General features: G+C 42.0%; 1 protein-coding gene across 11 annotated transcripts in view; it reads left to right on the top strand.

The window, feature by feature from the left end:
• Positions 1-8,821: 8,821 nt before the first annotated feature.
• Positions 8,822-27,181, top strand: part of phldb1a (pleckstrin homology-like domain, family B, member 1a) — a 36,391-nt gene continuing 18,031 nt past the window's right edge. For 7 of the 11 annotated variants that reach the window (XM_083771243.1, XM_083771239.1, XM_083771238.1 and 4 more), the window contains exons 1-9: positions 11,584-11,683; positions 14,207-14,308; positions 15,118-15,241; positions 16,445-16,615; positions 18,567-18,692; positions 20,008-21,167; positions 23,139-23,192; positions 25,373-25,612; positions 26,911-27,069. In XM_083771243.1, the coding sequence (XP_083627369.1) occupies positions 11,681-11,683; positions 14,207-14,308; positions 15,118-15,241; positions 16,445-16,615; positions 18,567-18,692; positions 20,008-21,167; positions 23,139-23,192; positions 25,373-25,612; positions 26,911-27,069 (2,139 nt within the window). In that variant the 5' untranslated portion in view covers positions 11,584-11,680. Of the gene's footprint in view, positions 9,080-11,578; positions 11,684-11,951; positions 12,038-14,206; positions 14,309-15,117; positions 15,257-16,444; positions 16,616-18,566; positions 18,693-20,007; positions 21,168-23,138; positions 23,193-25,372; positions 25,613-26,910; positions 27,070-27,181 lie in introns of those variants that run through there. The other 4 variants (XM_083771241.1, XM_083771240.1, XM_083771242.1 and 1 more) reach the window with 4 other exon arrangements.

The raw sequence follows: 27,181 nt of genomic DNA, 5'->3' as shown, positions 1-27,181 counted from the left end.
TAAAGGGGCAGGGAACCTGCTTTTGGCTTCATCTGTTTTTTTCAGTGGGATCCACTTTTCTAAATTTGAACGGTTCTGCAGTAATATGAACCTCAAAACTATAAGTGAAGACACTTACTCAACACTGAGAAAGAGGTATGTGTTTCCTGTCGTTGAAAAAACATGGCTCAAAGAGCAGAGTGCAGTAGTGACTACCTTGCAGTCAGAAGAAGCAGAAGTTGAGCTCTGTGGTGATGGGCGGTGTGACTCTCCAGGCCACTCAGCCAAATATTGCACATACACATTTTTAGATGTGCAGAGTAAAAAGGTTGTAGACTTCAAGGTCATAAGCCGCACAGAAGTGTCCAGCTCGAACACAATGGAAATAAAAGGCTTCAGGGATGCTCTTAAAACCATTGAAGATCATGGAGTGACTGTCTCTACCATCTCCACTGACAGACATCCACAAATTGTGAAGGAAATGAGGGTGTTTAATCCAGGGAAACACCACGAGTTTGATCCCTGGCATGTGATAAAGGGTGTGTCAAAGAAACTGTCCGCACTATCTAAGCGCAAGGAATGTCAAGGCCTAGCAGAGTGGATTCCATCCATTATCAATCATTTTTGGTGGAGTGCACAATCGTGTGAGGGTGATGCCGTGCTCTTGAAAGAGAAGTGGACATCAACAATACACCATGTAACCAATCGACATGACTGGCCAGGGAACAGGCACTACCACCAATGTCCTCATGCTCCCCTTGATGAGAGGAGCCAGAGAACAAAGCTATGGTTAAGTCCAGGATGTGAAGCCCACAATGCTCTTGTGAAGATTGTGACAGACAAGCGGCTTTTGAAAGACCTGGACCATGTGACACAGTGCATTCACACAACATCACTGGAGGTATGTTCATATACAAGAAGTTTCACCTCAAACTAACTAACAAGTCAGTATTTTTTCATGTCAGGATGTTACTCATATATTTAATATTGTTTTATTTTTATATATATAATTCAGGTGTACCACTCCATGTATCTAAAATACCTTCCGAAGCGGACCCATTTTGGATATGAGGTGATGGTCCATGCCTCCATGCTTGCGGCCCTGGATCATAACAACAATGTGAACAGGGAACAGGTGGGTGAAATATAATTTGTACATTATTATTGTAGGCAGTTGTTTTCCACACACCATCAGAGAGGTGGAGCCCTTTTTAATTCACATGGTGCAAGTAAGAATGTCATTTTGATGTATGGGGTCGAAGACGAAGATGTGACCGATACAACAAACGTTGACATTTTTACCTGCACCCTGTGAATTAAAAAAGGCTCGGACTGTCTGATGCTCCTGTGTCTGTCTTCCTATCCTATTTTTTTTATTTTTATATTTGGAATCTAGAGTTGCAATACCAACCCTTGACAGCCCATACATCCAAATAGAAAATCTGATTCTATTAAAAGTTAAACTCACCAACATTGCAGCTGTACAAAAAACTTGAACTCCTGATGACAAAGTAGCTCATAACATGTCTATGGTCCCTGTCCAACCCGTTTTGCATGAGCAAACACCCACAGCACCTCTCTGCCTTTTCTGTTCCCCCCTCCAACCCATGATATTCTGCTCAGTGTATTAAGTGTATTTTATGAAGATGATTGGTGTAGTAAGTTGCAGAAAAACCTCCCAAACATTTTATTTTGGGAGCTTAAATCTGTCTGCTAATGTTCCGATTTCAAATGTTTTATTAATAGACAGATGTGGAATACTGTCCCTGCTATAAATTGAATAAGAAACAACATTCAACTTAGAATACCTCACAGACAGTCTCACTCATTTGCCTTACTGCTTCAGGACACATTACGTAATTGGGTCTACAATACATAGGCGTCAGTTTGTCACTTGCGAGCGTATTTTAGATGTATTCATATTTGATTACAGAAAAAGCCTTCTCAGATATATTTTGTGCTATGTGATATATATGATTGCGTCTTCCACCTTTTCAATCAAAACCGTGTTTCTTTTTTTGCATGCGTGGTATACTATAATAGCAAGCATTTCAAAACAAACATGGATTATTTTAGGCAGGCACAGTGCTGCCTATAGGTGAAACTAAAGTGCATTTCCAACTTTCACACACAACAAATTTAAACTCAAACTAATTTAAACTCACAAAAGCAATGCAACCAAACTGTGCTTGATAACTTGGATCTATTTGTAATGTTTATAATTGTTTTTTCACATTTCTGTTTTGAACAGGCTGTTTATCAAGACGGGGAGAGTGTTGGTGAGCCCCGGGTCAAAATTGCATGGAGCAAAGTCCACCAGAGTTTCAGAGCAAGACCAGTGATCGTTGAGAAGGACTACAGCTACATGGAGGCCATGGTGGCAGATGTTCTCTCCTCTCCTCCTGTGACATATGCAGACCAGGGCATGAGTGTGTCCCAAACACATGTCATGGCTCCACGAGAAAGACCATCAAGATCACAGATAATTTCTGATACCATGCAGTTTTCTCGTTTCAAGCAGCCAAATGTCATCTAAATCCTAATCATTTTCTCACTTTTCTGTGTGTTGCTATAGCAGTGATGGTCAAACTTTTTCATGTCAAGGACCCCCAAAATGATATGTATTTGGCCACAGACTCCGATCTCAAAATATTTTGTTTCAGAGACCCCCAGAAGAGAAGATTCGAGTTAAATGTAAAAATAAAAATGAGTGAGGGGCGCTAATATATTAAAAAATTAAAATCTAACTCAATTAGTTTGATTAGGTGAAACAAACGGTGTCAAAACAAACTGTTAATGGCATTTAATGTTTGTTAGGGACAAGATGACGTAAATTTTCACTTCATTGTCAATGTTGTTTTTAAAACAATCTAAACGCGAACATTAAACCTGTATAATAGGAGGGGCTCAAAAATGTAAGAATGTAAAAATAAAAAGCTTATGACAGATATAGTGCAGCACAATTAATCGAAAAGCAATCTAGATTCAGACACTTATGCAATCTAATTGTGTGATTTTGTGGTTGGCTGTCCAATTAATTTGAGTTACTCTTTGTTTTTGCTAGCACTTTGATGTTGTCTGTCTAAAGCCACAGTAGTTGGCTCCAGGTGACACATTCTGAATGTAGTAATGTCCAGCAACTACAGACCAAAGATTAAATATTTTCATGGGGAAAAAATGAGAATCGTGACCTCAATTCTGTTCTAGTGGTTGAGTACACAGAGTGCAACAAATGTTTAAAAATAATAGTTTTATTTAAACATCATTAAAGTCAATCCATGCATCATCTATTTCATCCTCATCAACATCTTTATATCCTGTATAAATTCCACTTGCTTCAGGGTAAATCGATCTTATTTTGTTCACTGCACACGATGGAATAACCCTGCGGATTCTTTTCCCCAGCCAGCCATGCATCCACCAAGTGAACTGACGATATGCAGCATATCTGTAAGACCTGAAACCAGAATAACAGAAAATATATATACTATTACATTCTGAATGGAAAGTTGTTGATTTCAATTACTACGGTAAATATAAAATGTCACTGTAATATAGAAGCAGTATAGTCATCGTTATAGAAGTAGGCCTACTTAATTATACTGTAGATATAATTATGTGCAAAATAATGCTGGCAGTTAGGGCATTATGTCATTGAATGCATTATCTTGTTGGTCAGAAAGGGATCAACACAATTTAATCCATGATACACTTTATACAAGATACCTTTTCTATTATTACATTTTCTTTGGTGCTATGTAGAGAAATGAACAGTGAACATGGGCTGATGTTTTTACTTGCCTGTTGGTGACATCGTTCCTGTGAGGTAGAGCTGCACTCTGCCTATCATGTAGGCTGACGAGGGCTGCCCATAAAACATCTCGATTGAGACAGACCGGATCAAAGCTCTCGTGTGCTGTGATGCACATGATTCCTGTAAAACGATAACTGTAAGCATTGTTTTTTGGGCCAAGACACTCAATGCATTTTTATCGAGTGTCTTATCATAGATATGCAAATGTAAACATGGATAAAGAAAAATCAACATGATAGTCAGAGCTAGTATAAAACATGATGATGGAATTAAAATTGATTATAAAACGATCGAGTTTGATACATAATGCTTAGCTTACCTTGAACATTTCCTGAGAGAAAGTTGAGCTCTTTGCAACAAACACTTTCCTTTTCTTTGGACATTGGAACACACTTTGTGCAAAGACACCACCTATTTTGCCCAACTCTCGCCTCCTCGCCTCTCTGATCATCATCACCGGCTTCATCTATATTTTGATGTTCAATGTTGTCCTCGTCGTCCCTAAGGATGCGCTCAGGTTCAAACTGAAAAGGCTGAACAGCCATGCTATGCTATTTGTTGGAGCCGAAGGTTGGAGCATGAGAGAAAGTAAACATCTAGCAACGTGTGTAACATCCCAATTTACCCAGCAGTGCATTGCAACGTAAACAAGTTGTTAACGTCATAGGCTACTAGGTCGAAACGTTATGAATTCAACTAGTCATATGAACGACTAACAGAAAAGCAACTCAATACTTCCCGAGGTTAATATGAGCATCACGAAAATGTTTTAAATACGTCTATAAGCAGCTTCTTCGATGTATTCCATATACGTTCCTATGAGCTGGAATACTCTGTGACGTCATACCTGCGCCCGGGTGATATTAAATGGCGCCCCCCATGGGATTAAAAGAAAAACGATTTTTAAACCGAAGAAGATATCATATGTGTTTTCAATGGTACATTTTTGTTATAGATGGCAAGTATAATGTTTTCAGTGATACAAGTCTTATCAGCCAGGGATCACTTTAACTGTTCTGTGCACTGAAGTTAACTGACTGCGTGGACAATGTCCTGCACGAATTCCCTACAGACTTACAGGGTGAACATTGCTGCTTTTGACTCCATATTATGTGCTAACCTAAATGAGTGTTGCATGAAGGGGGACAGACCATTCTGTCATTTACTTTGCTAATATATGCAACAGCGTTGACTGCGACGTTTACGAGGTAGTTTCCCTGACGAAGTGACAACTTCCATTTATTTGCCAACCCCCAGGGCGTAAATGATATGCATAGCTTATGTACCACTGCCAGAGTTGATTTTGCTCTGCAGAATGGATCTAAACTCAGAACATGACATGGCAAATGCAACTTCTACGGTTTCTTTATTTGTTTTACTTCTGCGTGACATGAGCGGGTCAAAATGACTTTAAAGTGTTAAACATTCTGATGGCAATCATTTAGCTCTTCTAAAACGTGTAGCCTAAACATTCAGGGATGCCAGTTTATCAGGAGAAACCCATACAGGACAAGTGAATTAAAATATATTATAAAATACAAACTAATACATTCCAATTTTACTTGTTTATCCGGTGTGACTTGGAACACTGAATACAACACAAAGTTGCAATTCCTTAAGTGACATGTCTCATGTAATTTTATTCCCTTCAAGATAGAGAAAAATCCATTATAACTTCACATCACTGTCATTCTATTTCATACAGGCAATACTTTATATTGTTCTGGTCTTCTGTACATGGTTTGAGATCAGCATTCCACCAGGTGGTAGCAAAGACATGGAATTGAGATTGTCGTTGCCACCCATAACAAGCTTTTGGGTACAATGTCAAGTGAAAATACTGTAACATAAACACAGCAGGGGTGGAAGTAGTACTCTGATTTAAGTAAAAGTAGCAATGCCTCAATCAATGTAGAAATACTCTGTTACTGTTTTCAAGATTTGACTAGAGAAAAACTATACTTATATACTTAAAGGTATATTCAGTGATTTCACTAAAAAAACCTTTCGTTTTTGGCTGTGGGACCCAGCCTTTCGTCCAATCAGGATAGAGAGTCAAAAACGAAACCTAAGGTTTTTTGACCCCCAGGGGTTAACTGGGGACAGGGAGGAACTCCTTATATGGCCAGCACACTCTATAGTAGGGACTGGGAGGATTATCACAACAAAACAAAAAAATAAGTGATATTTGAATTAAGTGAAATCACTGAATATACCTTTAAACTATAGTAAAAGTACACATCTTTTTCAAAAATGTGTCAAACTAGCTTAAGCTGCATAAAATAGCACTTAAGTGGTTAATGTACATGTTTTGTAACAATAATGTTAATCTCCAAAGTAACTTGTAACTGAAGCTGTCAAATAATTGTAGTGGAGTAAAAAGTACAATATTTGCACTGGGAGGTATAGTGGAGTAGAAAGTATAAAAAATAGTAAGAAATATTCAAGTAAAGTAACAATGACACTACTTAAGTAAATGTACTGTCTTAATATTACTTGCCTATATCCTAGAAAGCCTGCATCTTCATGGCTAGACAACTCACTGTTTTCTACTGAAGTTGATAGAAAGTCCACCGATCGGAGCGAATCATTCTTGAGTCCAGCCTAAAAAAGTATGCTCCTCGGAGCACAGAACTTCACCAGGTCTGGTTGCCTACCCAGGGCTTTGAGACTCATCGGGTGCAGCCATCAGGACACAAGGAAGCTACGGCAGGAATTTGACTGACAGACAGACTTGTTTTGGGTAAGCCGTTGAAGATGGGTGGATGGACAGTAAAGATGCCTGTGTTATTCCAAAATGCAATATGGGTATGATTGGATGTTGTGTTTGTGATATTTGGCTGTGGTTTTTAAGAAAAAGGGTTAGGGTGCGGGTTAATCCTGATCAGTGCTCACACATTTCTTAAGGAATTTACAGGCATTGAGTATGAAAACCTTGCTTGACGGTCATTGTCAAATAATAGCTCAAATGTATAATGACTCACAACACTATGGCCCCTTTTCCACCAAAATAATTGGTTCTAGAACTGGTTATTTTCTAGATTCTTGGAACCATGCATGCTTTCTGATTCAGTTCCGAATCAACTTTTAGGGTTCTGAACCAATTCACTTTCAGTGGAAACACCCTGAACTGGTTCGGGGTGAAAAAATAACTGAACCGGTTCAACCTCTGTGGAAAAGAAGCCTATGTGCTTAATTTGGTGGTGGTGGGAGGGATCACATTTCTGAAACAAACAGTTGTGACATTTGTGGCACCCCCTATGTGATGTCTCGTAGGAAGGGTTAAAAAACTTCTCAACTCAAAGGCCAAATAAAAGCTTTTATAAAAGGCCCAAATAAGGTAATAGGCCAAAATGCGAAGCGGCTTGTTATAGCCGGAACATGCGGCTAATTTGAAAAATTCCGGGTGAAGGTTCTTCCTTGGCCTACTGGGTGTGTGCAGGGTGTGTGTGCAGATTAAATTTCATGCCGTTCGGTCCAGTGGTGCCTGAGATGAGCTGTTCATAGACGCACATGCCCGCGCACACACACACATACACATCTGGACAGATAGCCAGACAAAACCATGATCTCCACCAGGCCATTCTGGTCTGGCGGAGATAATTATTTCTCATAACTATGAGCAGAGAATACTTATATTGAGCCTTGACATCAATAGAAAATTCCTCCAGAGTGGTGACAACTTAATGTCAAATAATGGAATATGTGAGAGAAATTATCCTGAGAATCTATGTCTTGTCAAATGTTTATCCACATAATGCTACGCTCTCGGGTCATATTTGGTCAGCCCCAAAATTCTTCTGTCTGGGATGTGAAAGAGATGGCATCTGGTGATTGTTAGCAATGGCAGTAATTCCAGAAGTTTTCCTTTTAACTTTTTTGTGTTTTCAAAACATTTGCTCCTCATTTTGAACATTTGTTTCACTCACATATCACAGACATGTGTCCCTATGGACACCCATAGGACATGGTACTGATGTGTGTTGGTTTTGGTTGTTTCAGTTGGGGCCGAAGCAGCAGCATGACGCACCAGAATCTTGAACCCAGACCAGTACAGAGGAAACCAATTACTCTGGTCCAGGAATGTGTCCAGGATCAACTGACATGGCTAAAATTTCCCTCTGGAAAGAAATATTTCAATATCCATTGGCTGTGCTGACTATCATTTCCACAGTGGTGCTCTGCTCAGTCAAAAAACATTAAAATAATAACAATAATAATAGTCCCTAGCCTAATTCTATCACCTACTGGCAGTGTGCACAAGATTGGCACTGATCAGTCCAGCAGTTTGCGAGATTAGCTATGGACCAACTACGGACAGTCACACAGACAGAAAGACAAGACAGACTGACACTCTTCTAGATGCTCCTCTGAGTTTCTTTCTTAAAGGGAATAAAACGTCTGGGTTTCCGAGGCTAGCCTCTAAGGAGCCACGCTATCAAAATACCCTGAAGAACTTTATGCATCTGCACTTTTGCACAGCATTGGTATTGAAATGACCCTTTCACTTTTGTTGAGACTGAAAGTCAGCAATGCATTAATACAGCATTATCACACACAGGACATCATATCAGATTGTGATAATTACAGCTCAGTGAAATTACCGGTATGGGATACCCACTCAAATTGTCTTGTTGAAATTAAAGGGAAAATATATGAGCAGCACAGTGAAATGTGCTATTTAAGAATTTAAATAGCTTAGCATGAAGCTGCGACAAAATAGAACACATGTATGCAAAAATGACCATTTAAGGGAACTTGTTTTTGTTGACCTCAGACTTTGATCCAACTCAACAACCCCCCTGTAAAATAGTTATTAAATCTGGTCTGAGCATGATTAGCAAGAGAACAAATCTGCCTTGTATTAACTCAGTGTGTGTGTGTGTGTGTGTGTGTGTGTGTGTGTGTGTGTGTGTGTGTGTGTGTGTGTGAGCGAGAGAGAGAGAGAGAGAGAGAGAGAGAGAGACACACAGAGAGACAGAGAGACAGAGAGAGAGTGTAATGAGGGAAAGACAGAGTGGGATGATGCAAATGAATAAGAAAAAGCAGGGATAGGCGGAGATAGAGAGGAGGGGAGACAGATGGAGGGAGTGATGATGTGGAGATCTTTAATCAGTTTCTGAGCATTTCAACAACCTAACAGCAAGCAACCTCAAGACATTAAGGACATTATTACAGGATGGACCTGGGAGATCTTTCATATTATGACTTGGGAGAATGCGTTGTCTCTTAGAAGGAATTTTGGACTTTAACATTTCACTGGAAGAAATTACTTAACCAGCTCCGGTAAGTTTTATGCAAATGTATGTGTGCTTGTGTATTGCAATAAGCTGGGGTGTGTGTGTGTGTGTGTGTGTGTGTGTGTGTGTGTGTGTGTGTGTGTGTGTGTGTGTGTGTGTGTGTGTGTGCATGTGCGTGCGTGCAAGAGTGCAATACGTGCGTGTGTGAGAGAGAGAGGGAGGTGGGAGTGGAGGGTGGCTGAAAGAGGGAAAGCAATAATGGGGCTATTGTACCAGTGTGTGTTAGGGGGTTCTAGTCTCACATGGCCCAGTTATTCCTCACATTGTGTGTGTGTGTGTGTGTGTGTGTATATATATGTGTGTGTGTGTGTGTGTGTGTGTGTGTGTGTGTGTGTGTGTGTGTGTGTGTGTGTGTGTGTGTGTGTGTGTGTGTGTGTGTGTGTGTGTGCATGCGTGCGTGCGTGGTTGCTTGCAAATGTTAGAGATTTTTATGTGCGCCCAGTTTTACGGCATAAACCAAATAACACAGGTGTCACACTATGGTTCTTCTGACTCATGAGAGGACTCTTGCAGTGTGCAATGTGTGTGTGTGTGAGAGAGAGAGAGAGCAATAGTTAAAAGTTGGATCATGGTCCAAACCCAGTACGCTCATGAATGGCCACTTTCATGTGTGGGAGATCAGTCTGCCTGCTTTGTAACTGTGCAAATACTTTAGAAAATAGCCAATCTACAAGCATTGTGAGCTTATAGATTGTCTATTTTTGAAAAATCGTTGCCATTGTTCTATTATTTTTAAATCTTCGTTTAATGACAAGATCACAATTGGGATGCCAGGGTTAAAGTGATTCCATTAGAGGCTGATCAGAGAACACCATCAGAAGACAGCAAAGCTGAGATTAATGAATGTGCTCACTGTTGCCAACCAGACTTCTCACTCATCCACAGGGTTCTTTATGGTGTGCACTGTGCAGGTGCACCTGGCACTAAGTGCAAACCCTGCCCGCATTATAGTCTCTTCATTGTGACCTTGAACTTTGTACATTTTAACCCAAAACTCAAGAAGGTCTTTAGGAAGCTTGAAAATTCATCTATGCCTTCTCGAATCGACCTTGATCATGATTATGATATTGAATTTAAAACCCATTCTCAAGTTGTTAACAAACAAACAGAAACACACACAACCAAATAGAGAGGAGGATCCAACGGCATGTTATTATTGTAATACATTTCCAAAATATTCATTTTAAAATGTTTGAATAGTGGAAATAACATTCTACAGTCTCACTTTTGAGCTATTTTTGTTTTTGGTTTGTTCATTTCTAAGCCATTTCACAGTGGGTGGTCCATAGCCAGAGGCTATGGACATTCAACTTAAGCATTTCCCTCTGCTTTTCCAACACCTTCACCAGCCACCCACTGTCACTGTGCATGATGCAGGTCAGTGAAGACCACCCTTGGAAAATGTTTCCTTTATTTTGGTATTTAGCTGTAAACTTTCTGAGCAAACATGAGGGCTTCTATTCAGCTGTCCCCCACCCCCACTTCCATATGTAACTTCCATCGCTTTGAGAGTCATCATGGAAGTTGACTCATAGAAACTTAGCTACCTGCTGCAGTGCTGCCCTGTAGGCCTCGTTTGACGAAGCCCATCTGGTAACTTAGCAGTCTCTATTTATTTGTTTGTTTTCATTTCCCTGAATGAATAGTCATCTGCTCCACTTCCTGCCTCTCATCTTGGGCCTTGAACATGGGAAAATACTTGCTGAGATCAATAGTGACTCTTTCTACTTTCTCTCCCCCACTTGTTCTCTTCCAGCCAGATTGTTCCTGTGGGACTTCTGAAAAAGATGGCTCACATGTTCACTCACTTCCTGTGGAACATAGTATTTTTGTATCCCAGCTCCAGTGATGCCGCAACACTAAGTCATCTTGTAAATCATTATTCAACAGTTTTCCAGATTGGAAAGTCCCCTCCTTTGTTTTGTCAACAGCATGCACAGAACAGGAAGCTGAAAGAAACGACACAAGGTCTTTTCCACGTCCTATACTTCTACGCCACATGTCCATACATTTCCACTCCGGACCCCAAACCTCATAGACTCAGTCAGTGTCTGTTTTACTAATACCCTCTGATCATTCTAGATGTGTCCTTATGCTCAGTGCAATGCAGTGATTGGTTCCCAAACTCTGATCTTCTGGTGTGTGTGGTCCCCATCTGATCTTTGAACAGCATCAACCCCATGAGAATAAGTTCATCCCTTCCGTTCTCTGAAGACGGTCTGAACTTGACCTTTGGGCTGGCTATTCTGAAATGTTTAGTTAAGTGCATTTGTCAAATTCTTTAACCCATCGGGGGTCATGGGGATTGTTTGTAAAGAAAGTCTGAGGACAGAGGCGGCCGCTGTGACCTTTACTCTGCAGTGAGACCATACTTTTGGCAGGACACCTCTGAGGTTGTGTCCCCCCTCTGCCGCGTGTCAGGGGTGTAACTCTGCACTGGCATGGGGGTGGGGAGGAGGGAAATAGCAGAGGAGCTCCTCAGTGTGAATGAAGTAAGCAAGGTGACATAAACAATAATGTGGACACTGCTCTTTGGATTAATTTTATGTGGACCTAGCTTCTATTTGGACTCTCTACGAGTACAGAAATGGTAAGTGCATAATATCATACAGTACAATGAATACAGTAAATTGTTGACAAGATCTGTCAACAGCACTAGTACTGTATACACGACTACAGCATTTTAACCTTTTTCACAGACATTTTTCAAGGGGTTTCATTTCTGGATGTTAAAGTATTTTATATTTAAAGATTTTTAAGCTGTTGTCCATCCTTCCATGCCAGTCTATATTAAATGTAAGTAATTTCTCTTTAAAAGTATCAGACCAGACTATGTGGCGGGTTGTGTCTATTTTCAGAAGCCAATACCAACCCTGAAGGGCTGAACTGCCCCCATAATCACAGGTTACAGAGGAAAGCCGCATGGAACTATGTCTTCAGCTGGGTGTGTGCACAAAATCAGTGAGGCTTGTGGGAGTTTTATGTGCGCGTGGGCGATTCCGTGCGTGTTTTTGCGTGCATGTGTGTGTGACACACCATCGTGCCTGTCCCTCTCTCTGTCCTGGAGTCTGCTTGTGTGTATTTGGCCCAGAACCGGCCCAGTGTTGACAGGCTGTGGGCTGATAGTAGTGGAGTAGGGGCCGGTGTCACAGTTGAACAGTGGGATGTTCTGTTCTCTGGGTCACTGGACCCACTGAGACTCACATTGTCAGATAAAGTCTTGTGGTTTCACCCAGCTGCCTCATCTGAAGTGACATCACAGGCTGAATGAACGCCGATGCCGCCACGAAAGTCCACAGGCAAACGTAGAGATTTTTTTGTTTGAATTGAAACGTTGCACAAAACCTTAACCTATAAAGTTACAAACCTTGAAATTATGGGTTGTTTAATATTTGTTATTTACCGTAATAGAAAAAGAAATCCTACTCTATCATTACTTATTGTCCATTGATGGACAATAAGTCTGGACAATAAGTCCGCTTATAGAGACTTTCCCTACATTAGGCCGTCCCTTGGGGTTAGGGAACGATATGTCACTTAAATATGGCTCTCCAAGTAATTTTTTATAGGTGACAGGCAGCAGAATGCTACTCAGTGCCTCTTTAAAGTAATCGCTGTTTGCTGACATTGTTTACAAAAACAACTGGCCAGAATGAGAAGAAAATAATTTAAAGGTGCATGGACGAGTGTCCTTACCATCGGTGTACTTAGCTTTCACTGATGCCAATTTTGAGAATTTTAGCCTGTTATCTATGCTGAGTTCCAGAGCAGTTCTGGGCCTCCTGAACCATTGAGGCTTTTCTCCCAGTTCAGCACCCCTGTCTGTGGGTGAGAAAAGACTGGCCATCGTCTTGTAGCTGACAGGCATGATGAGTCATCTGTGCGTGTGTGTCTGTGTGTGTGCGTGCGGGTGTGTATGTGGGTGTGTGTGTGTTTGTAGGCATGTCTAGTCCTGGTTGATGATCATGTATTCACAGCTGGAACTAATCTGTAGCATCTGTCTGAGAGTGTGGGGTTTGTCTACTATTGTGCTTGTGAGAGCCATGAGTCATAGTGACTTGTGATCAGAGGAAGTAGTGATGTATACCTCTAACTGTATACGCCACAGAAGTGGTTCTCAAACCTTTTTTATGTCAAGGAATGGAACCCTATGTACTTGACCACACGGTCTACTATCTGAAAACAAGAGAAGACTTTTGATGTTAACAATTTTTCAAACGTATTCCAAAATGTTTCAAATAAATGTCACATCAGGATGCGTTGTTAAATGGAATTGAATGGTAATAAATGGACTGCATTTATATAGCACTTTTGTACTTCACATTCACCCATTCACACATCGATGGAGGAGGAAACCATGCAAGGCACAACCTGCACATCAGGAGCAATTAGGGGTTCAGTGTCTTGCTCAAGGACACTTCGACACTTTGCCAGGAGGAGCCGGGAATCCAACCTGGAACCTTCGTATTCCAAGACGGCCACTCTACCTCCTGAGCCGTTGTTAGCTTGTAGGTCGGCTATTTTCAAATAGCCTACAAAAAGGGTTAACTTGGTTAAACCAATTTTAATATATCTCAAAATATATCATATTTTGGTCATATAAACATATTTAGCTGGGGGGGGACACTTTGAGAACCACTACACCACTACACTAAAGCACCACTACAGCACACCACCTTTGGTATACTCTACATGCATTTAGCATAATACCATTTATAATCCCTTTAATGGCACAGTATGACAATATCACATACAGTAACAGCTGTTGGGGCCCTGTTCGGGAGCAGCAAATAGTGAAATAGTTGCCAACATTATTGTCAGAAGGTGGCAGTAGAGATAGAGTTACTGTAATACCTTTCTGATGGCTTCTACAAATGGGCAACCTTCTTAAATTTACAACTGTAAAATAATAAGAACTTCTTGATGTATCCTGTTGTGTTGCTTGTTATTGGGAAACAATGACCCATTATGACAGTTCTGACTGTGTGCCTTGTCACATGGCTTATAATTGGGACAGAGGGGTTTCTAAGGAGAGCACTGTTCCTATTGTACTGCTGCTGTAGAGGCAGAATTCCCACTGGTCTGTTATGTGTATTGCTGGTGCATGCTCTAGGATCTTCACGTGTCAGATGGTTTCACTGATAACTCAGCAGACATGGACCGTGTGAACTGGACTACAGTGGAGCATGGCCGACAGACACATCAAGTCTTACAGGTAAGTGACCTTTAATTGTTGTCAGTCAGTAGTTGGTGATTCCTTTTTAGTTCAACAGAGCTTCAAGCCAACCCAAACTTGTAAAAGCAGATTCCTTTTCTTTTTTAATGATAAAAGTACATGACCAGCTACTGCTTTCTCTAGTCTAGGCTATACTACAGTATACTGTATCTCTCATGCACACATTACTTTGGACTCTTGTTACTTTGCACAGGTTGATTAAACTTACTTGATGATACTATACAATAAACAGCCTGTGTTCAACTCAGAACTGTGTACTACTAATGGAACCAAATGGACCCTTACAGGTCACTAAGGAGTTACTATGTAGGCCTACCCACTCCTGCAACTTCAAGTGCAGTATACCGTACATACATATGCTTAAGTTTTTAGGTCAGTAACCACAGAAACAGAGCTGGAATATCCAGGGGTGGATCGCCAGAATCAATTGTACTTTTACTTTACGTACTGTACCAGTCATGATATAGTTACAGTATACACTATATAGTCATGATATAGGCTATATACTTTGAGTGTAGTTGGGAGATTTTCTGAACCAGTTTCTCCAACACAAGATAACATGCATGTTCTGTCCTCAAACTAGAACATTTGGGCCTGATTTGAAAGAATGTATACAATTGCCGTGTTATACATTTTTGAGGGGCTCCTATATTCAGCTATTAGTGTAAATGTTCGTCTTAAACAAGGTAAGACGAAATGTCATTGGGAATTACACAAAATTCCCATTGACAATGAATGGAGAATTTACGTCTGAGCAAAATCGGTTTTCCACCTGTTTGTGATGACAGAGCACCCCTTTGGACCTGATTGAGACTGGCAAGTCTTTGAAGGTCCAGGCAGAGCGCCCTCACCTGGTTAGTTTGGGAAGTGGTCGTCTGAGCACAGCCATCACCTTGTTACCACTGCAGGAAGGTGAGCCCTGATACTGTAGGTTGGCCTCTGTGTGTGTGTGTGTGTGTGTGTGTGTGTGTGTGTGTGTGTGTGTGTGTGTGTGTGTGTGACTGTGTGTGTGTGTGTGTGTGTGTGTGTGTGTGTGTGTGCACACGCACGCGTGCATGCGTGCGTACGCACGTTTGTGCTGTGTAGCTGAACAAAACTAGTATCCATGATATAAAAAGCTCTATAGATTCTGTTCATCCATACGGTGTACATTCTCTGGCCTCTGTGTTGAGCAAAACGTGATGTAATCTGTAATCTTGTCAGCCATATGATGTAGTAAAATTCACAAGGAATGCTATTCATATACGGTCAGATCTAACACAGGTTGGACCTTTCACAAGCAAACAACACAAATTCCTAAGTCATACATTGACGAGAAAGAATCATAGCATTCAGTTGAAGTTCATGCGGTTCATGTATGTGACTGACAGACTGCATGTACTGTAGACATTGGAGTGGATAAAAACATCCGCACACAGTTTTATAGCTCCAAAGAACATACTTTTTATTAATGGCAAAAAGTGTGTGGAAACGGCAGATGTTTTAATCCTCTCCTTGGTCCTTTCATTGATGCCTTGGTGTCCAGCACCTGGCCTAAATACGGGCACACAATCTTCTCTGTGAACTGCATGCAGACATTGCAATGCCAGCACTGCCACCCCCAACCCCATCGTCCACCCCAACACGCACACGCACACGCACACGCACACACACACGCACACACACACACACACACACACACACACACACACACTTCTTATTACTAAAATCATTCTGAGATTATAACAGATACAATATGCATCATATTCACACAGCAATCATTTGCATTTACAACATACCTGTCAATTCTATCAATTTCTGTGATTTTTCTGTTGCCATCGATGCAGCACATACTATAGGTGAAATGCCTAGTTAAAGAGTTTACTTTAGAGGTCAAAAGGACAAAAACAGGGTCAACGTGAACCTATAATGCTGTCGTCTGCCAGCCTAAGATTGTCTTTGGGGTGAACACCTGTTGTTTCCCATCCAAGCACTTGTTTGTCCATTTGTAACTTGGTCTTGCGGCCATGACCTCATATGAGATCGGTACTTGGTCTGTGGCTTCTAAAAAAGACATCTCAAGGCCAGTAAATCCCTACAGTGAATGATCATGTGTTGCCTACTCTACTGTTGCAGGGAGGAATACATTGGGAAGTGAGGGTGCAGACATCCCTCTTCAAGGTGCAGGCATCTCCGCTCAGCACTGCTACATTGAAAAGCAGGCAGGCTGCATCACCCTGCACCCATGTGGAAACCAGTGCTCTGTAGACGGCCTTCCAGCCACCAAGCCTGTTCGCCTGACACAAGGTATAGCACCATCACACACACTACACAAAAAAACATAGACAACTAGGCTACCTGTAGGCCCAGGCCGTAGCGTAACGGTCTGGGCACCGGACTGGTAATCCAGTCGCAGTGTGCCGCGGGTTCGACTCCCGGACCCGACACGGCCTTTACTGCATGTCATCCCCCCATCTCTCTCCCGTTTCCTGTCAGCCTACTGTCTGTCCCTTCAAAATACAATAAAAGGCGTAAGCCGCAAAAAAATATCTTAAAAAAAAAAAAAAACTAGGCTACCTGTATTGCAATATTGAAATTATTCTAACGATGATGATGATTATTATTTTTATTTTACCTTATTAAGATGTATTATTTTTTTCTTACTATGCCATCAATAGGATGACATGGATGGATCAATATTCTGTGGTTGTTGAATTAGGGAAAACAAACCTCCTGTTTATTTCACTCATTTTAGGAACCTATAATTATAATAAGCCTGTAACAACTAATCGAATGATAAATGTATGGCTAAATTCGTTGCCAACTAATTAGACCATCGTTTTTTATAAGCAAATAATCGAGGGTGTTTTTTTTTTAATTTATCACGGCTGTTTTGCACTACGGTGAAGTCTCCTTTGATGGCATGATGATGTTTTATAGCTCAACGTTGAGAGAAAGAGGAGAGAGACCATTGTGTAACTACGATACACAATTGTAAAACAGCCCCTTGTTCTACTACCAGTGGCGTGCAAACTTGCCCTCATAAAGGGCCAGGCATGTCCCCCCTCCCCCGGCTCAGCCCCCACCTCCACAAGCCTTGCAAACAGCATTTGAGGCAGAGTTCTGAGTTAGCGTGTGTGGAGGCAGCAACTGCTCAGCAACACTATTTCAAGCCTTGGATTAAAGGAGGACTATGCTGAGAAATATGAATCAACATCTCTGCTAATTATTCACCACTGGAAACAAAGTTTCAATATCGGATTTTCAGGAACTATACAATTACAAGGTAGGCCTATTGGGGGGAAAAGCATGGATACATAGGTGGGATAAAAGAGAAATGATCTATGTCATTGTGACATTGTCACATGATTATTAGATGGACAGACTCCATGATAGTCATGTTTCTGACCACTGTTTTAAGCTGAACCTCTCTTCCATTGATTCCAGCATTATGTTCTGCCCCTGTCTAAGAGGCATCCAGTCTCTTAAGACTCATGCTTTATCACATGCCCTCTCTCTCTCTCTCTCACCTGTTCTGTGGCCCCATGCTAGCTTGTTTTGTGGTTTACATTCAATGCATTCTACAGTCTCAATGTAAAAGTGGACGTGAACACATCCATCACCTATTGTTCTGTAATGATACAGCTTAAAAGTAGATACCAAAAGCACCACATATAGATACATAAGCGACAAGTCGCTTACGTATCATTGATTCATGTTACCCAGAAATATTATGTGCAGGATCATCAGGAGTTTTGGATTACATTGAAAACTCAATATAGTGTTAGTGCTTGTTAAATGTAGTCCTGTAAAATCCCTTTACACATAAATATTGAGCAGCTGACTGAGTTTGAGTGCTGATAGTCAAAGCTATTTTCTGCATCAGCAACACTGTATGCCTATCCGTTTGTTTTCGTATGAGCAGAAATGTAAACATATAATGGCCTAACATTTATAATTTGAATGAGTGTATGTCTTTGCTGCCTTCTACGCAAATTAAGTGAAACTTATTGGCACTTTGGCAGCATGTAACCACGTTTGAATCGTCTTCAATTCAATTCAATTCAATTCAATTCAAATCTATTAAAGTGTCTCAAGACACTTTACATAGAGCAAAGGACCGACAGAGATTCCACCCAGAGCAATCCATTTTGCGACAGTGGTAACACTGCAAAGGGAGGCATTAGGCATGCAGTGCTACTCTGCTACACAAACACACCTGCTCCTCCTTACACATAATGTTTATTTGGCCTGACAGGGTGCATGCTGTGCTTTGGTCAGTCTACCTTCTTCCGCTTCAACCACCCAGAAGAGGCTCAGAGGATGAAGAGCATGCTGCCTGGAGGAAGCTATGGCTTTGGAACCCCAAGATCTCACCACACTGGTATACAACTAGTAGTAACAACTTTTACACTACAGTGTTTCCCGAACAATGGGTCCGGACCAATTTGTATGGGTCTTCTCGAGTACATTTCCTACAATCTTTTAAATTGTTATTTCAAAGGGTTGAAGGGGGGAAAAAGATAAACAGTCAAACAGGGACTGTATATGTTTCTTTTCCCTTTTTGCTTCCTTTATGATGAATTCCTGTTCTGTTCTTTAACTATACAGAAGTGTCTATTTGTACGTCTCTAAATGTTTTGATGAATTGAACAAGGTGGACCCTGTTGTAAACAAGTGTAATGGGTCGTAAATGTAATTGGGTCATCCACTCACAGTTAACAGTCTTTGTATTGAGTTTGTGCTTGAAATGTACTGTAATTCTGCAAACTGTTAATAAATATTTCAATCAATCAATCAATAAGAAATAATGAAAATAGTAAGTCAACAAGTCAAAGGAGAATTGGTAAGTCTTGATAGACAATTTCAAGTGGTGACACACAGTACAGTACGTAGCGACATCTTCCACAAGTCTAATTATCTGTGGCCTACATATTAACCTATTTCAGTCATGACACAATTTATGCATTTGTAACTCTGAGAGTGGCTTGTACTGATAGATCAGTGATTCTCAAAGTGGGGTCCAGGGAGCTTTGAGGGGATTCCACATGGACCCTCACAGGTCTGTAGCTCTTGAGAGTGTACAAATGGAACCAAATCTGCATTTGATTGGTTCATTGGTTACAATTGTTTGGTTCATTTGTAAACTCTCAGAGTTATGGGGGTCTTTAAATCAAACAACCACTGCTGTAGATTCTATTCTCCTATGACCTTAGTGGTTTTGACAAGTGGTGCCTGACCTATGAGCCACCACACCCAGTCTGGTGTGTTTGCAACCCACTCCTTCCTGACCAGGCCCAGATTGCATCTGCCCTGATTGAAGTATGGGGTCGTAGTTTTTATATTTAGCAGCACACGTCCCTATAGGATTACAACACATTGGAGAAACCAAATATCCTGGGATTGGTCAGAGTCCATACAGTAGAACAAGGCCTGTGTGTGTGCGTGTGTCTGTGTGTGTGCGTGTGTGTGTGACTGTGTGTGTGTGTGTGTGTGTGTGTGTGCGTGTGTGTGTGTGTGTGTGTGTGTGACTGTGTGCGTGTGTGTGTGTGTGTGTGTGTGTGTGTGTGTGTACGTGCACATTTGTGTTCATGCGTGCTTGATTGTTTGGCTATATAGTGTGTTTATACTTTCCATTGGCTATACTTTCCATTTATGCTCCATTCTAGTTCATAGTGCTTCCATGTCCTTTCTTACAGATGCCCATGGTGCTCTGAACGGGAGCCACCTAGGACAAGGCTCCCTGACCAGCAACATAGAGAAGGACCTCCAGGACTCTCTGGTGCTGAAGGAATCTCAGAGCTCACCGTCCTCAAGGCCTAGGAAACCTGCCCATCACCTGATTCCCCAGTCTCCTCATCCAGCCATGCTCAACGGAAGAGATAGCGGACTGCAAGGGATTGCCTCGTTTTACTCCAAGCCAGCAGCCACATCAAAGGACTCCAGCTATGACAGAAGCTCCCCATCCCTGCACCTTCCCGGTGAGATGCACGGAGCATCAGCTCCTCCGGTGCCTGCCCGTTCTATAAGCTCCGCCCACACCAACCAACCTCCTGTTCCACTTCCTCGGACCATCTCCGCTGCACCTGCGGGTGGACAGAGAGTGCCAGGAAGCCCTAAACGTTTAAGGAGCACCCAAACAGAGGCATCATCGAGTCCTACACCAAACTGCACATGGCCAGATCAGGAGACAGAAAACATTAAATCAAATCACAGTCCATCCCCGATCTCTAATACCAGACTGACTCCCAAAATGCCCCCTGTAGCTCCATCAAGCCCTAGGTTAAGAGGCTCTTCCCTACAGAAGAGACCGCCTAGTCCCCTGAGAGAGCCCAGTCCGTTGCTCTCCCACACTGACATTCTGCAAAGGTACAGGGCTCCAGATCCAAATGGATGCACCGCTCTAAGAGAGCTGCCTCCTCCCAGCCCCTCCATGTCTCGCAGAGGTACCCCAGGATTCCATGGCTCGTCTTCCTCCCTCTCCTCCCATACGTCCACTGTTAAGCCAGTCCCAGAGAGTCCTCGGGCACCACGCAGACCTGTGATTAGCTCAGAGGAGCAAAGCATGAGGCCACTGAGTGCTCAGAGTCCATCACTGACCTGGGGCTTGGTTAAAGAGCAGGGTGGGGGGCATGCCCTTATCCAGGGACCGGGCTCTTTGTCTAGCTCATCTCCTCTGACCAGCCCTCAGAGCCAGAGGAAGGCTTCTTGCACCGCCAGTAGAGACCCTTTTCTGATGAAGCCTCACAGCAGGGGACGCAAAAACAGCATCTCTGAAATCAGTGACGAGGATGAGCTGCTGGAATACCATCGCTGGCAGATAGAGGAAAGGCTCCGTGAGCAAGAGATGGAGAAGCTGGTAAGTGATTTAAGACTGAACTGAACCATGTATACTGTAAACATAAAACCTGATCCATTTCTGTCAGAATGGATCAGTTCCCTTTTCAGTGGTGACCTTGGATTTGTACATTAGTATTTCTAAAGACACATATCGTCCTCCTCTCTCTGGAGTCCCTGCTTCCTATGAGTGGGTGGTCTTTTTCTTCTGTATGTTTCTTTGCATTAAAGGTTGACAATAATTCTAGCCTACTAGCATGGTAGACAGCAGGTCTGAGTGTCCTGGCACACAGCCACAAGCTCAGCTCCCCATGGTGCTGGTGGCATGGTTTACCAATTTGGCCCGAGTCTGAAATGCCAGTGTACATTCCTCAGCAAGTCTGAGGGTACGTGTGCAGAGGGCATAGCCAGATACCTCTCATCACTATGTTTAACCGATAAAAGAGTGACCTTCAGATATAAAGACGCCTCCTCTTGACTGGAAGTTCCCACTTATATTCATAGAAGCCCTAAAAGAACAAGCATAGTTCTTAGCCATCCTCAGTCCGCACCCGCCCACCCTCCATCATTCCTCAGCCCACCCCAGCCGGAGCCTAACAGCTGAAGGGACCACAGAGGGGGCAATTCCCGTCTGTCCATGAGCACAGGCTATTTCAGGAACCAAGAGGTTTCTGGTAACAAATAAGACAGTTATTGACAACATGCAACTGTGGTGGAGTGGGAGGCCATCTGATCACTATGGTTTCTGTATACAGTATGTGGGTAAAGGTACAGATACACTCCCCAATGAGTTTGTTTTGCTGGTCAATGTTATATACCTTATAAGACCTTATCAGGTCCTTTATTTTCAAGTATAGCAAATTTCAGCAAAAGAAACACAAACATTTGAATTTGGTAATGGGATACAACTAAGGTCACTATAAAAGTTTAAACTTTTATAGAAAAATAAAGTGAGTAAAATTATAGTGCAGAAGAATAACTAAAGAAATCTCAGTAAAAGGCAGAAACAAACAGCTTTTAGCTGTGATTTAAAAGAACTAGGAGTTGTAGCAGACTAGGAGTTTGTTCCAGATATGTAGTGCGTAAAACTGAATGCTGCTTCTCCACATTGAGTTCTGATTCATAAAGAAGACCATAGGAATCTTTAATACAGCAAATCAATTTAAATTCATATTGCATCCAACAGCTTTTATTTTAGACATTGTATTGTTTAAGAATGCAATAATAAGAATCTATATTATCATCTTACATTAATAATATATAATAATATATACAAATATGTATGTACTATGTATATATGTGCTCTTTTAAATGTACCGAAATAAAATGTACTTACTTACTTACTTACTACTTACTTACTTACTTAATTACTATAGTTGTTATTCTTTTCTGACTGTTTTAGAGAGGCATTGTATGATTGATGCTGATCAAACAGAGAGATACAAACCCTTGTTCTCTTTGTGCACTGCTGTTTATCTGTCATTAATTGTAAAGGTCACAGCCAGAGTAGAAAGGTTAGTCTTAGCATCAATTGCAATGACCGGTGAGTCGTTTTACAGACTGGCTGCCGGCTTGTTTTATTTCAGTACAGTTTCAGATTAAAAAAAACATTGCTTAAAGTCATCCTTTGTAACGTTTTTAATTAAACAAAAGTTAATTATTTTCTTGACAGTATATTTTTCACAATAACCATTCCACATACAGCAAATGTGCTTTCTTATTATTATTCACAAGTGTCGGCCCCCCAAACATTACTTAGGCACCGGAAATGTACTAGAAATGTATTTATGTATGTTGTTGCTTTCCAAAATATTCTCGGGGGCCCAAAGGGGTGTGGCTAAAACAGACTACTAAAATGAATGTTAAACAGCAAGACTTTAATATGACTTGTCTTTGATTTCTATACAGTAGTCTAACCACTAATATAATAATGAGTTAAAAGGAATTATCTCTTTGTGACAGTAGTTTCCTCTTCTTGCTATTCTGTGGACAGGAAGGTCCCACCCTGCCAATGCCAGCTAGCAGTTTGCTTAGACAATTACTGCAGGTTTGTGTGGATTTTCTATCATGCATTCTAAACAACATTACATTTAGAATAGCGTTGTTTGCACAGACCCCTACTCCACATTGTCTGTTCAACTCCCACTGGATCAACTTATAATTCATATCCACCTACTGAGGATGATGAATAGCTTTGTTTACTCACAAACATTAGCCATCTCTATTGGCTTCAGAGCAAACTCAGCAAAGCATACCATATTAGATCCTAAGAACCACAGGCTTGTTGGGCCTAGATTTGAGTAGTTAGTATAGGAAAGCAGAGGAGCCCGGCTTCTGAGGGCCTCTTAAATCAGGCCCATTTGGGCCAAGGGTATTTATTTCCATATTATCTGCCAAACCATATTCTTTAAAAGCTTAGATCCAGGCCCGATCCAGCCATTTCCTGTCAGTCTACTGTCCTATCAATAAACGATCCAGTAGACAGAATGATAGAACAGGGAAAAAATACAGTATAGAGAGATATAGATATAGATCTTAGATCGATAGATAGATAGGTTAGAGATCACTGATCACATGAACTTCAGATACAAAGTTTAGTTTTTCATCACTAACACTAATGTTGGAGAGGGCTTTTAATTTAGTTTCTCTTGACAGATATATTTTAGGTATAATAGTCATTTAGCACAGTCTGTGTTATTGTTACCAGCCTGCACTGTTATTTTACTGGATAAAAAGTATAAATCAATTTATGAAATATACAGTAGTGACAAGAGAATATACTGTATAGACTGAGCAGAGACAGAACCTATCATTGGAAAATGAAATAAACAAAGCCACTGGAAAGAAGAAGCAGTCAGGCTTTAAAATGATCACATGCAAGCACCAAGGGCAGCAACTAAAGCAGCTCTCATCCCAGAGTTAAGAGCAAAATGAGTGTTGATGAGGGGTTTGTGCATGGTATCATGTGGTGCAGTCTGTAGCTATCCATTTCTATTTACTGTAAGTGAAAACTGTCAGAAAAAGACTCTGTGATCCACTCATACAGCACTGACGAAGGTCCTAAGACCTAAGACATTTTCTGCTTTTTTGCACTTTTCACTTCCTGAGCATGTTAAAATAAAATATTTTCTTAGTCTCTGTCTAAGGAGGTTTATGTAGAGAGCTAGTCTTTTTCTGCCAGTTATGTTTTTGAGACCATGTCTTTGAGACCACCGTTTATTTACTGTGTGTACAAGTGTAATAAATATGTGGTAATTAATTACAATATTGTCAGGAATTCCAAAACCTTTTCATGCCAAGGACCCCCAAATAGCCATAGCCCTTGGCTGTGGAGGGTGGGAGGGGGTCCTCCTGGTGAAACTGGTCCTGCAAATCAGGAATATACTGTAGGCACGGCGGCACAAACGCCACACAAAGCTCTACCAACAAAGCCGATGGGTCCAGTTGGCCTATTGGCCTATCAGGGGAGCCGATACTTCCAACCCCAAGCACAGAGTTTCGGTGCGTCCTCCACAGACCCGCAGACAGATAGATACAGGTTCTCAGAAACAGACAGACAGACAGACAGACAGACAGACAGACAGACAGACAGACAGACAGACAGACAGACAGACAGACAGACAGACAGACAGGCAGGCAGGCAGGCATGCACGCACGCAAGCACACACACATTTCCTAAATATATATTGTCCTCTCTTTTCCTATTCCAACTGACCCCCCTGGTGTCCTGTGTGTTATGTCGGAGTTTGCCAGTCCTATACATATACTGTACATATTACACACTGCAACTCTCTCAGGAGCCAACACCCCCGCCCCTCCCAGTATGATGTAAGTATAAAATGGCTGCCGTGTGAATGTGGTCAGTAATCAGTTCAACTCCATGTGGCTCACTTCTTTCTATGATGTCTGTGACAGAAGTGATCCAACTCATTGCCCATCTCTGAACCTGCCAAATACTAGAGTCTGGCATGCTCTAGTAGGATTCTGTTTTCATATGCTGTGTACAGTACTCGATCTGGCAGAGGGTATTACACGCTCCATGTTGAGGCACAGATCACGTCAACGTCGCCATGTTCAGCTATCAGGTTACAGCTGGCCGCTGCCAACAGCTGCTTCAAAGGGACAATGTCATGCAAGGACATTTCAGGCCGCTCAGGAATAGGATCTGCATTGTATCTGGCCGTGTTAACCCCTCATCTCCATTCCTCCCTCCCGCCTCCCGTATAGGAGCGAAAGAGGCTGGAGTCCATCCTGAACCTGTGTGCCGGATACAACCAGGAGGACGGGCCAGAGGAGCTGGGCCACACAGGGAAGGCAGGGACGAGGGAGGGGCATGCCAGAGGCACCTGCCCCGAGTCTGGAGGTGGGCCGTCTGCCCAGGGTGGAGAGAAGGCTCCGAGGCGGAGAGAGAGTGACGAGGAGTACCAGAGAGAAGAGTCCAGCAGCACGGAGAGCACCCATCAAGAGGTGAGATACAGTACAGCATGGGTTAACCAAACTTTGCAGCTCCCAGCCCCAAAATAATGCTTCCATTGACTCGCGACCCCAACCTAACTCCGGAGGTAAGTTTATGCACATAAACGTGCACGTTTGGTGCGCATTCGTCCGCACATGTAATGCATTGTAAAGCTTTGGGCTATGTAGGGGTTTTGTAACAATTATGGTTAGAATCACGGGTCATCGCCATGCTGGATTTCCAAGGAAGCTTTGAGAAGGAAAGGACATGGTCACGTGACTAGGCTGCGCCATGACACTTCCATGGATGCTTTCAACTACACCAGGAAGTTCGTCAGAATGTACTGGAGTCATGAGAGCTCATTGACCAGCTCATGAACAAACACTATTTCTGAATGACTGAGACCTTTTGTAAAGTAATCGCTTCTGGAAAATAACAGAAGACATGTAACACATTATTGTCTGTTGTGTTGCTTTTCGATGTGTACACTGTGTAATTTTATAGAGGTATGGTAACTAGGGCGGGTTCGGAAATAGCGCACTGAGTGCACTGTGCAATGCAACACGCCCCAAAGCACCTTTCTGAACGTACCAAGTATCGCGAGACTTCCCACCGTTTCCTGTCAGTCAAATATTGAGATACCTCCGAGCCAGAAATGATACCTGCTGCTGTTTAGATCCTCAAATAAAATTATATACTGTGCACATCAAAAAGCAAGTGATTCGAAAACAACCTGTGATATGTCTTCTTTTATATTCCTGAACCGATTATATGACAAAGGTCTACATTGTTCAGAAATAATGTTTGTTATGAGGTATGAGCTGGTCCAGCCGGCTCCATTCACTGCCGTGTATTCATTGAACTTCCGGTGTGAGTTTTGGCTCCCATGAAAGTCACAGCCCAGTCATGTGACCATTTCCATTCCTTCTCTAAGCTTCCTTGGTACTTCCATAGCCTTTCCTGGTACCTCACTTCCTGTTACTTTCTTCGGTTAAAATAAGTTCAAAATAGCTCTATACTGTAGTACTCATTGCTCATCTTTGTCAAACATTTTTGCCACAGACAAATGAGCGGACAATACTATTACCAGAATACCATAAGGAGATAGCCCTTAATGACCATTACAGGTCTGTAACTCTGAGAGTGTGTAAATAGAACACTCTCAGAGTTATGGTGAACCACTAGTACTAGTCATAGTAAATCAGTGAATACATACATACATATCCGGAGGAAAACCAGGAGACTTGACATTCAGTAATTGGGTCTTATGATCAGTGTTAAAGTGATCAGCTAACTTTGTGTTCCTCAGTGTGAAGAGCTGTTGGGATATAATGTAATGCCTGGAGGAGCCAGCAGCCAGGACCAGCTTCAACTGGAGGATGAGAGGAACATGGTGCTGTCCAGAGTGGACCAACTGAAACACACAGTCACTGAGCTGGAGCAGCACATACAGGAGACCAGACAGGAGGTTAGTGCACGCACGCACGTCGCACGCGCGCGCACGCACGCACGCACGCACGCACGCACGCACACACACACACACACACACACACACACACACACACACACACACACACACA

Source organism: Protomyctophum parallelum (genome assembly GCF_964188405.1).
Source record: "Protomyctophum parallelum genome assembly, chromosome: 1".
Classification (NCBI taxonomy): domain Eukaryota; kingdom Metazoa; phylum Chordata; class Actinopteri; order Myctophiformes; family Myctophidae; genus Protomyctophum; species Protomyctophum parallelum.
The sequence above is the reverse complement of the archived record's forward strand: the minus strand, read 5'-3'. Positions and strand labels throughout refer to the sequence as shown.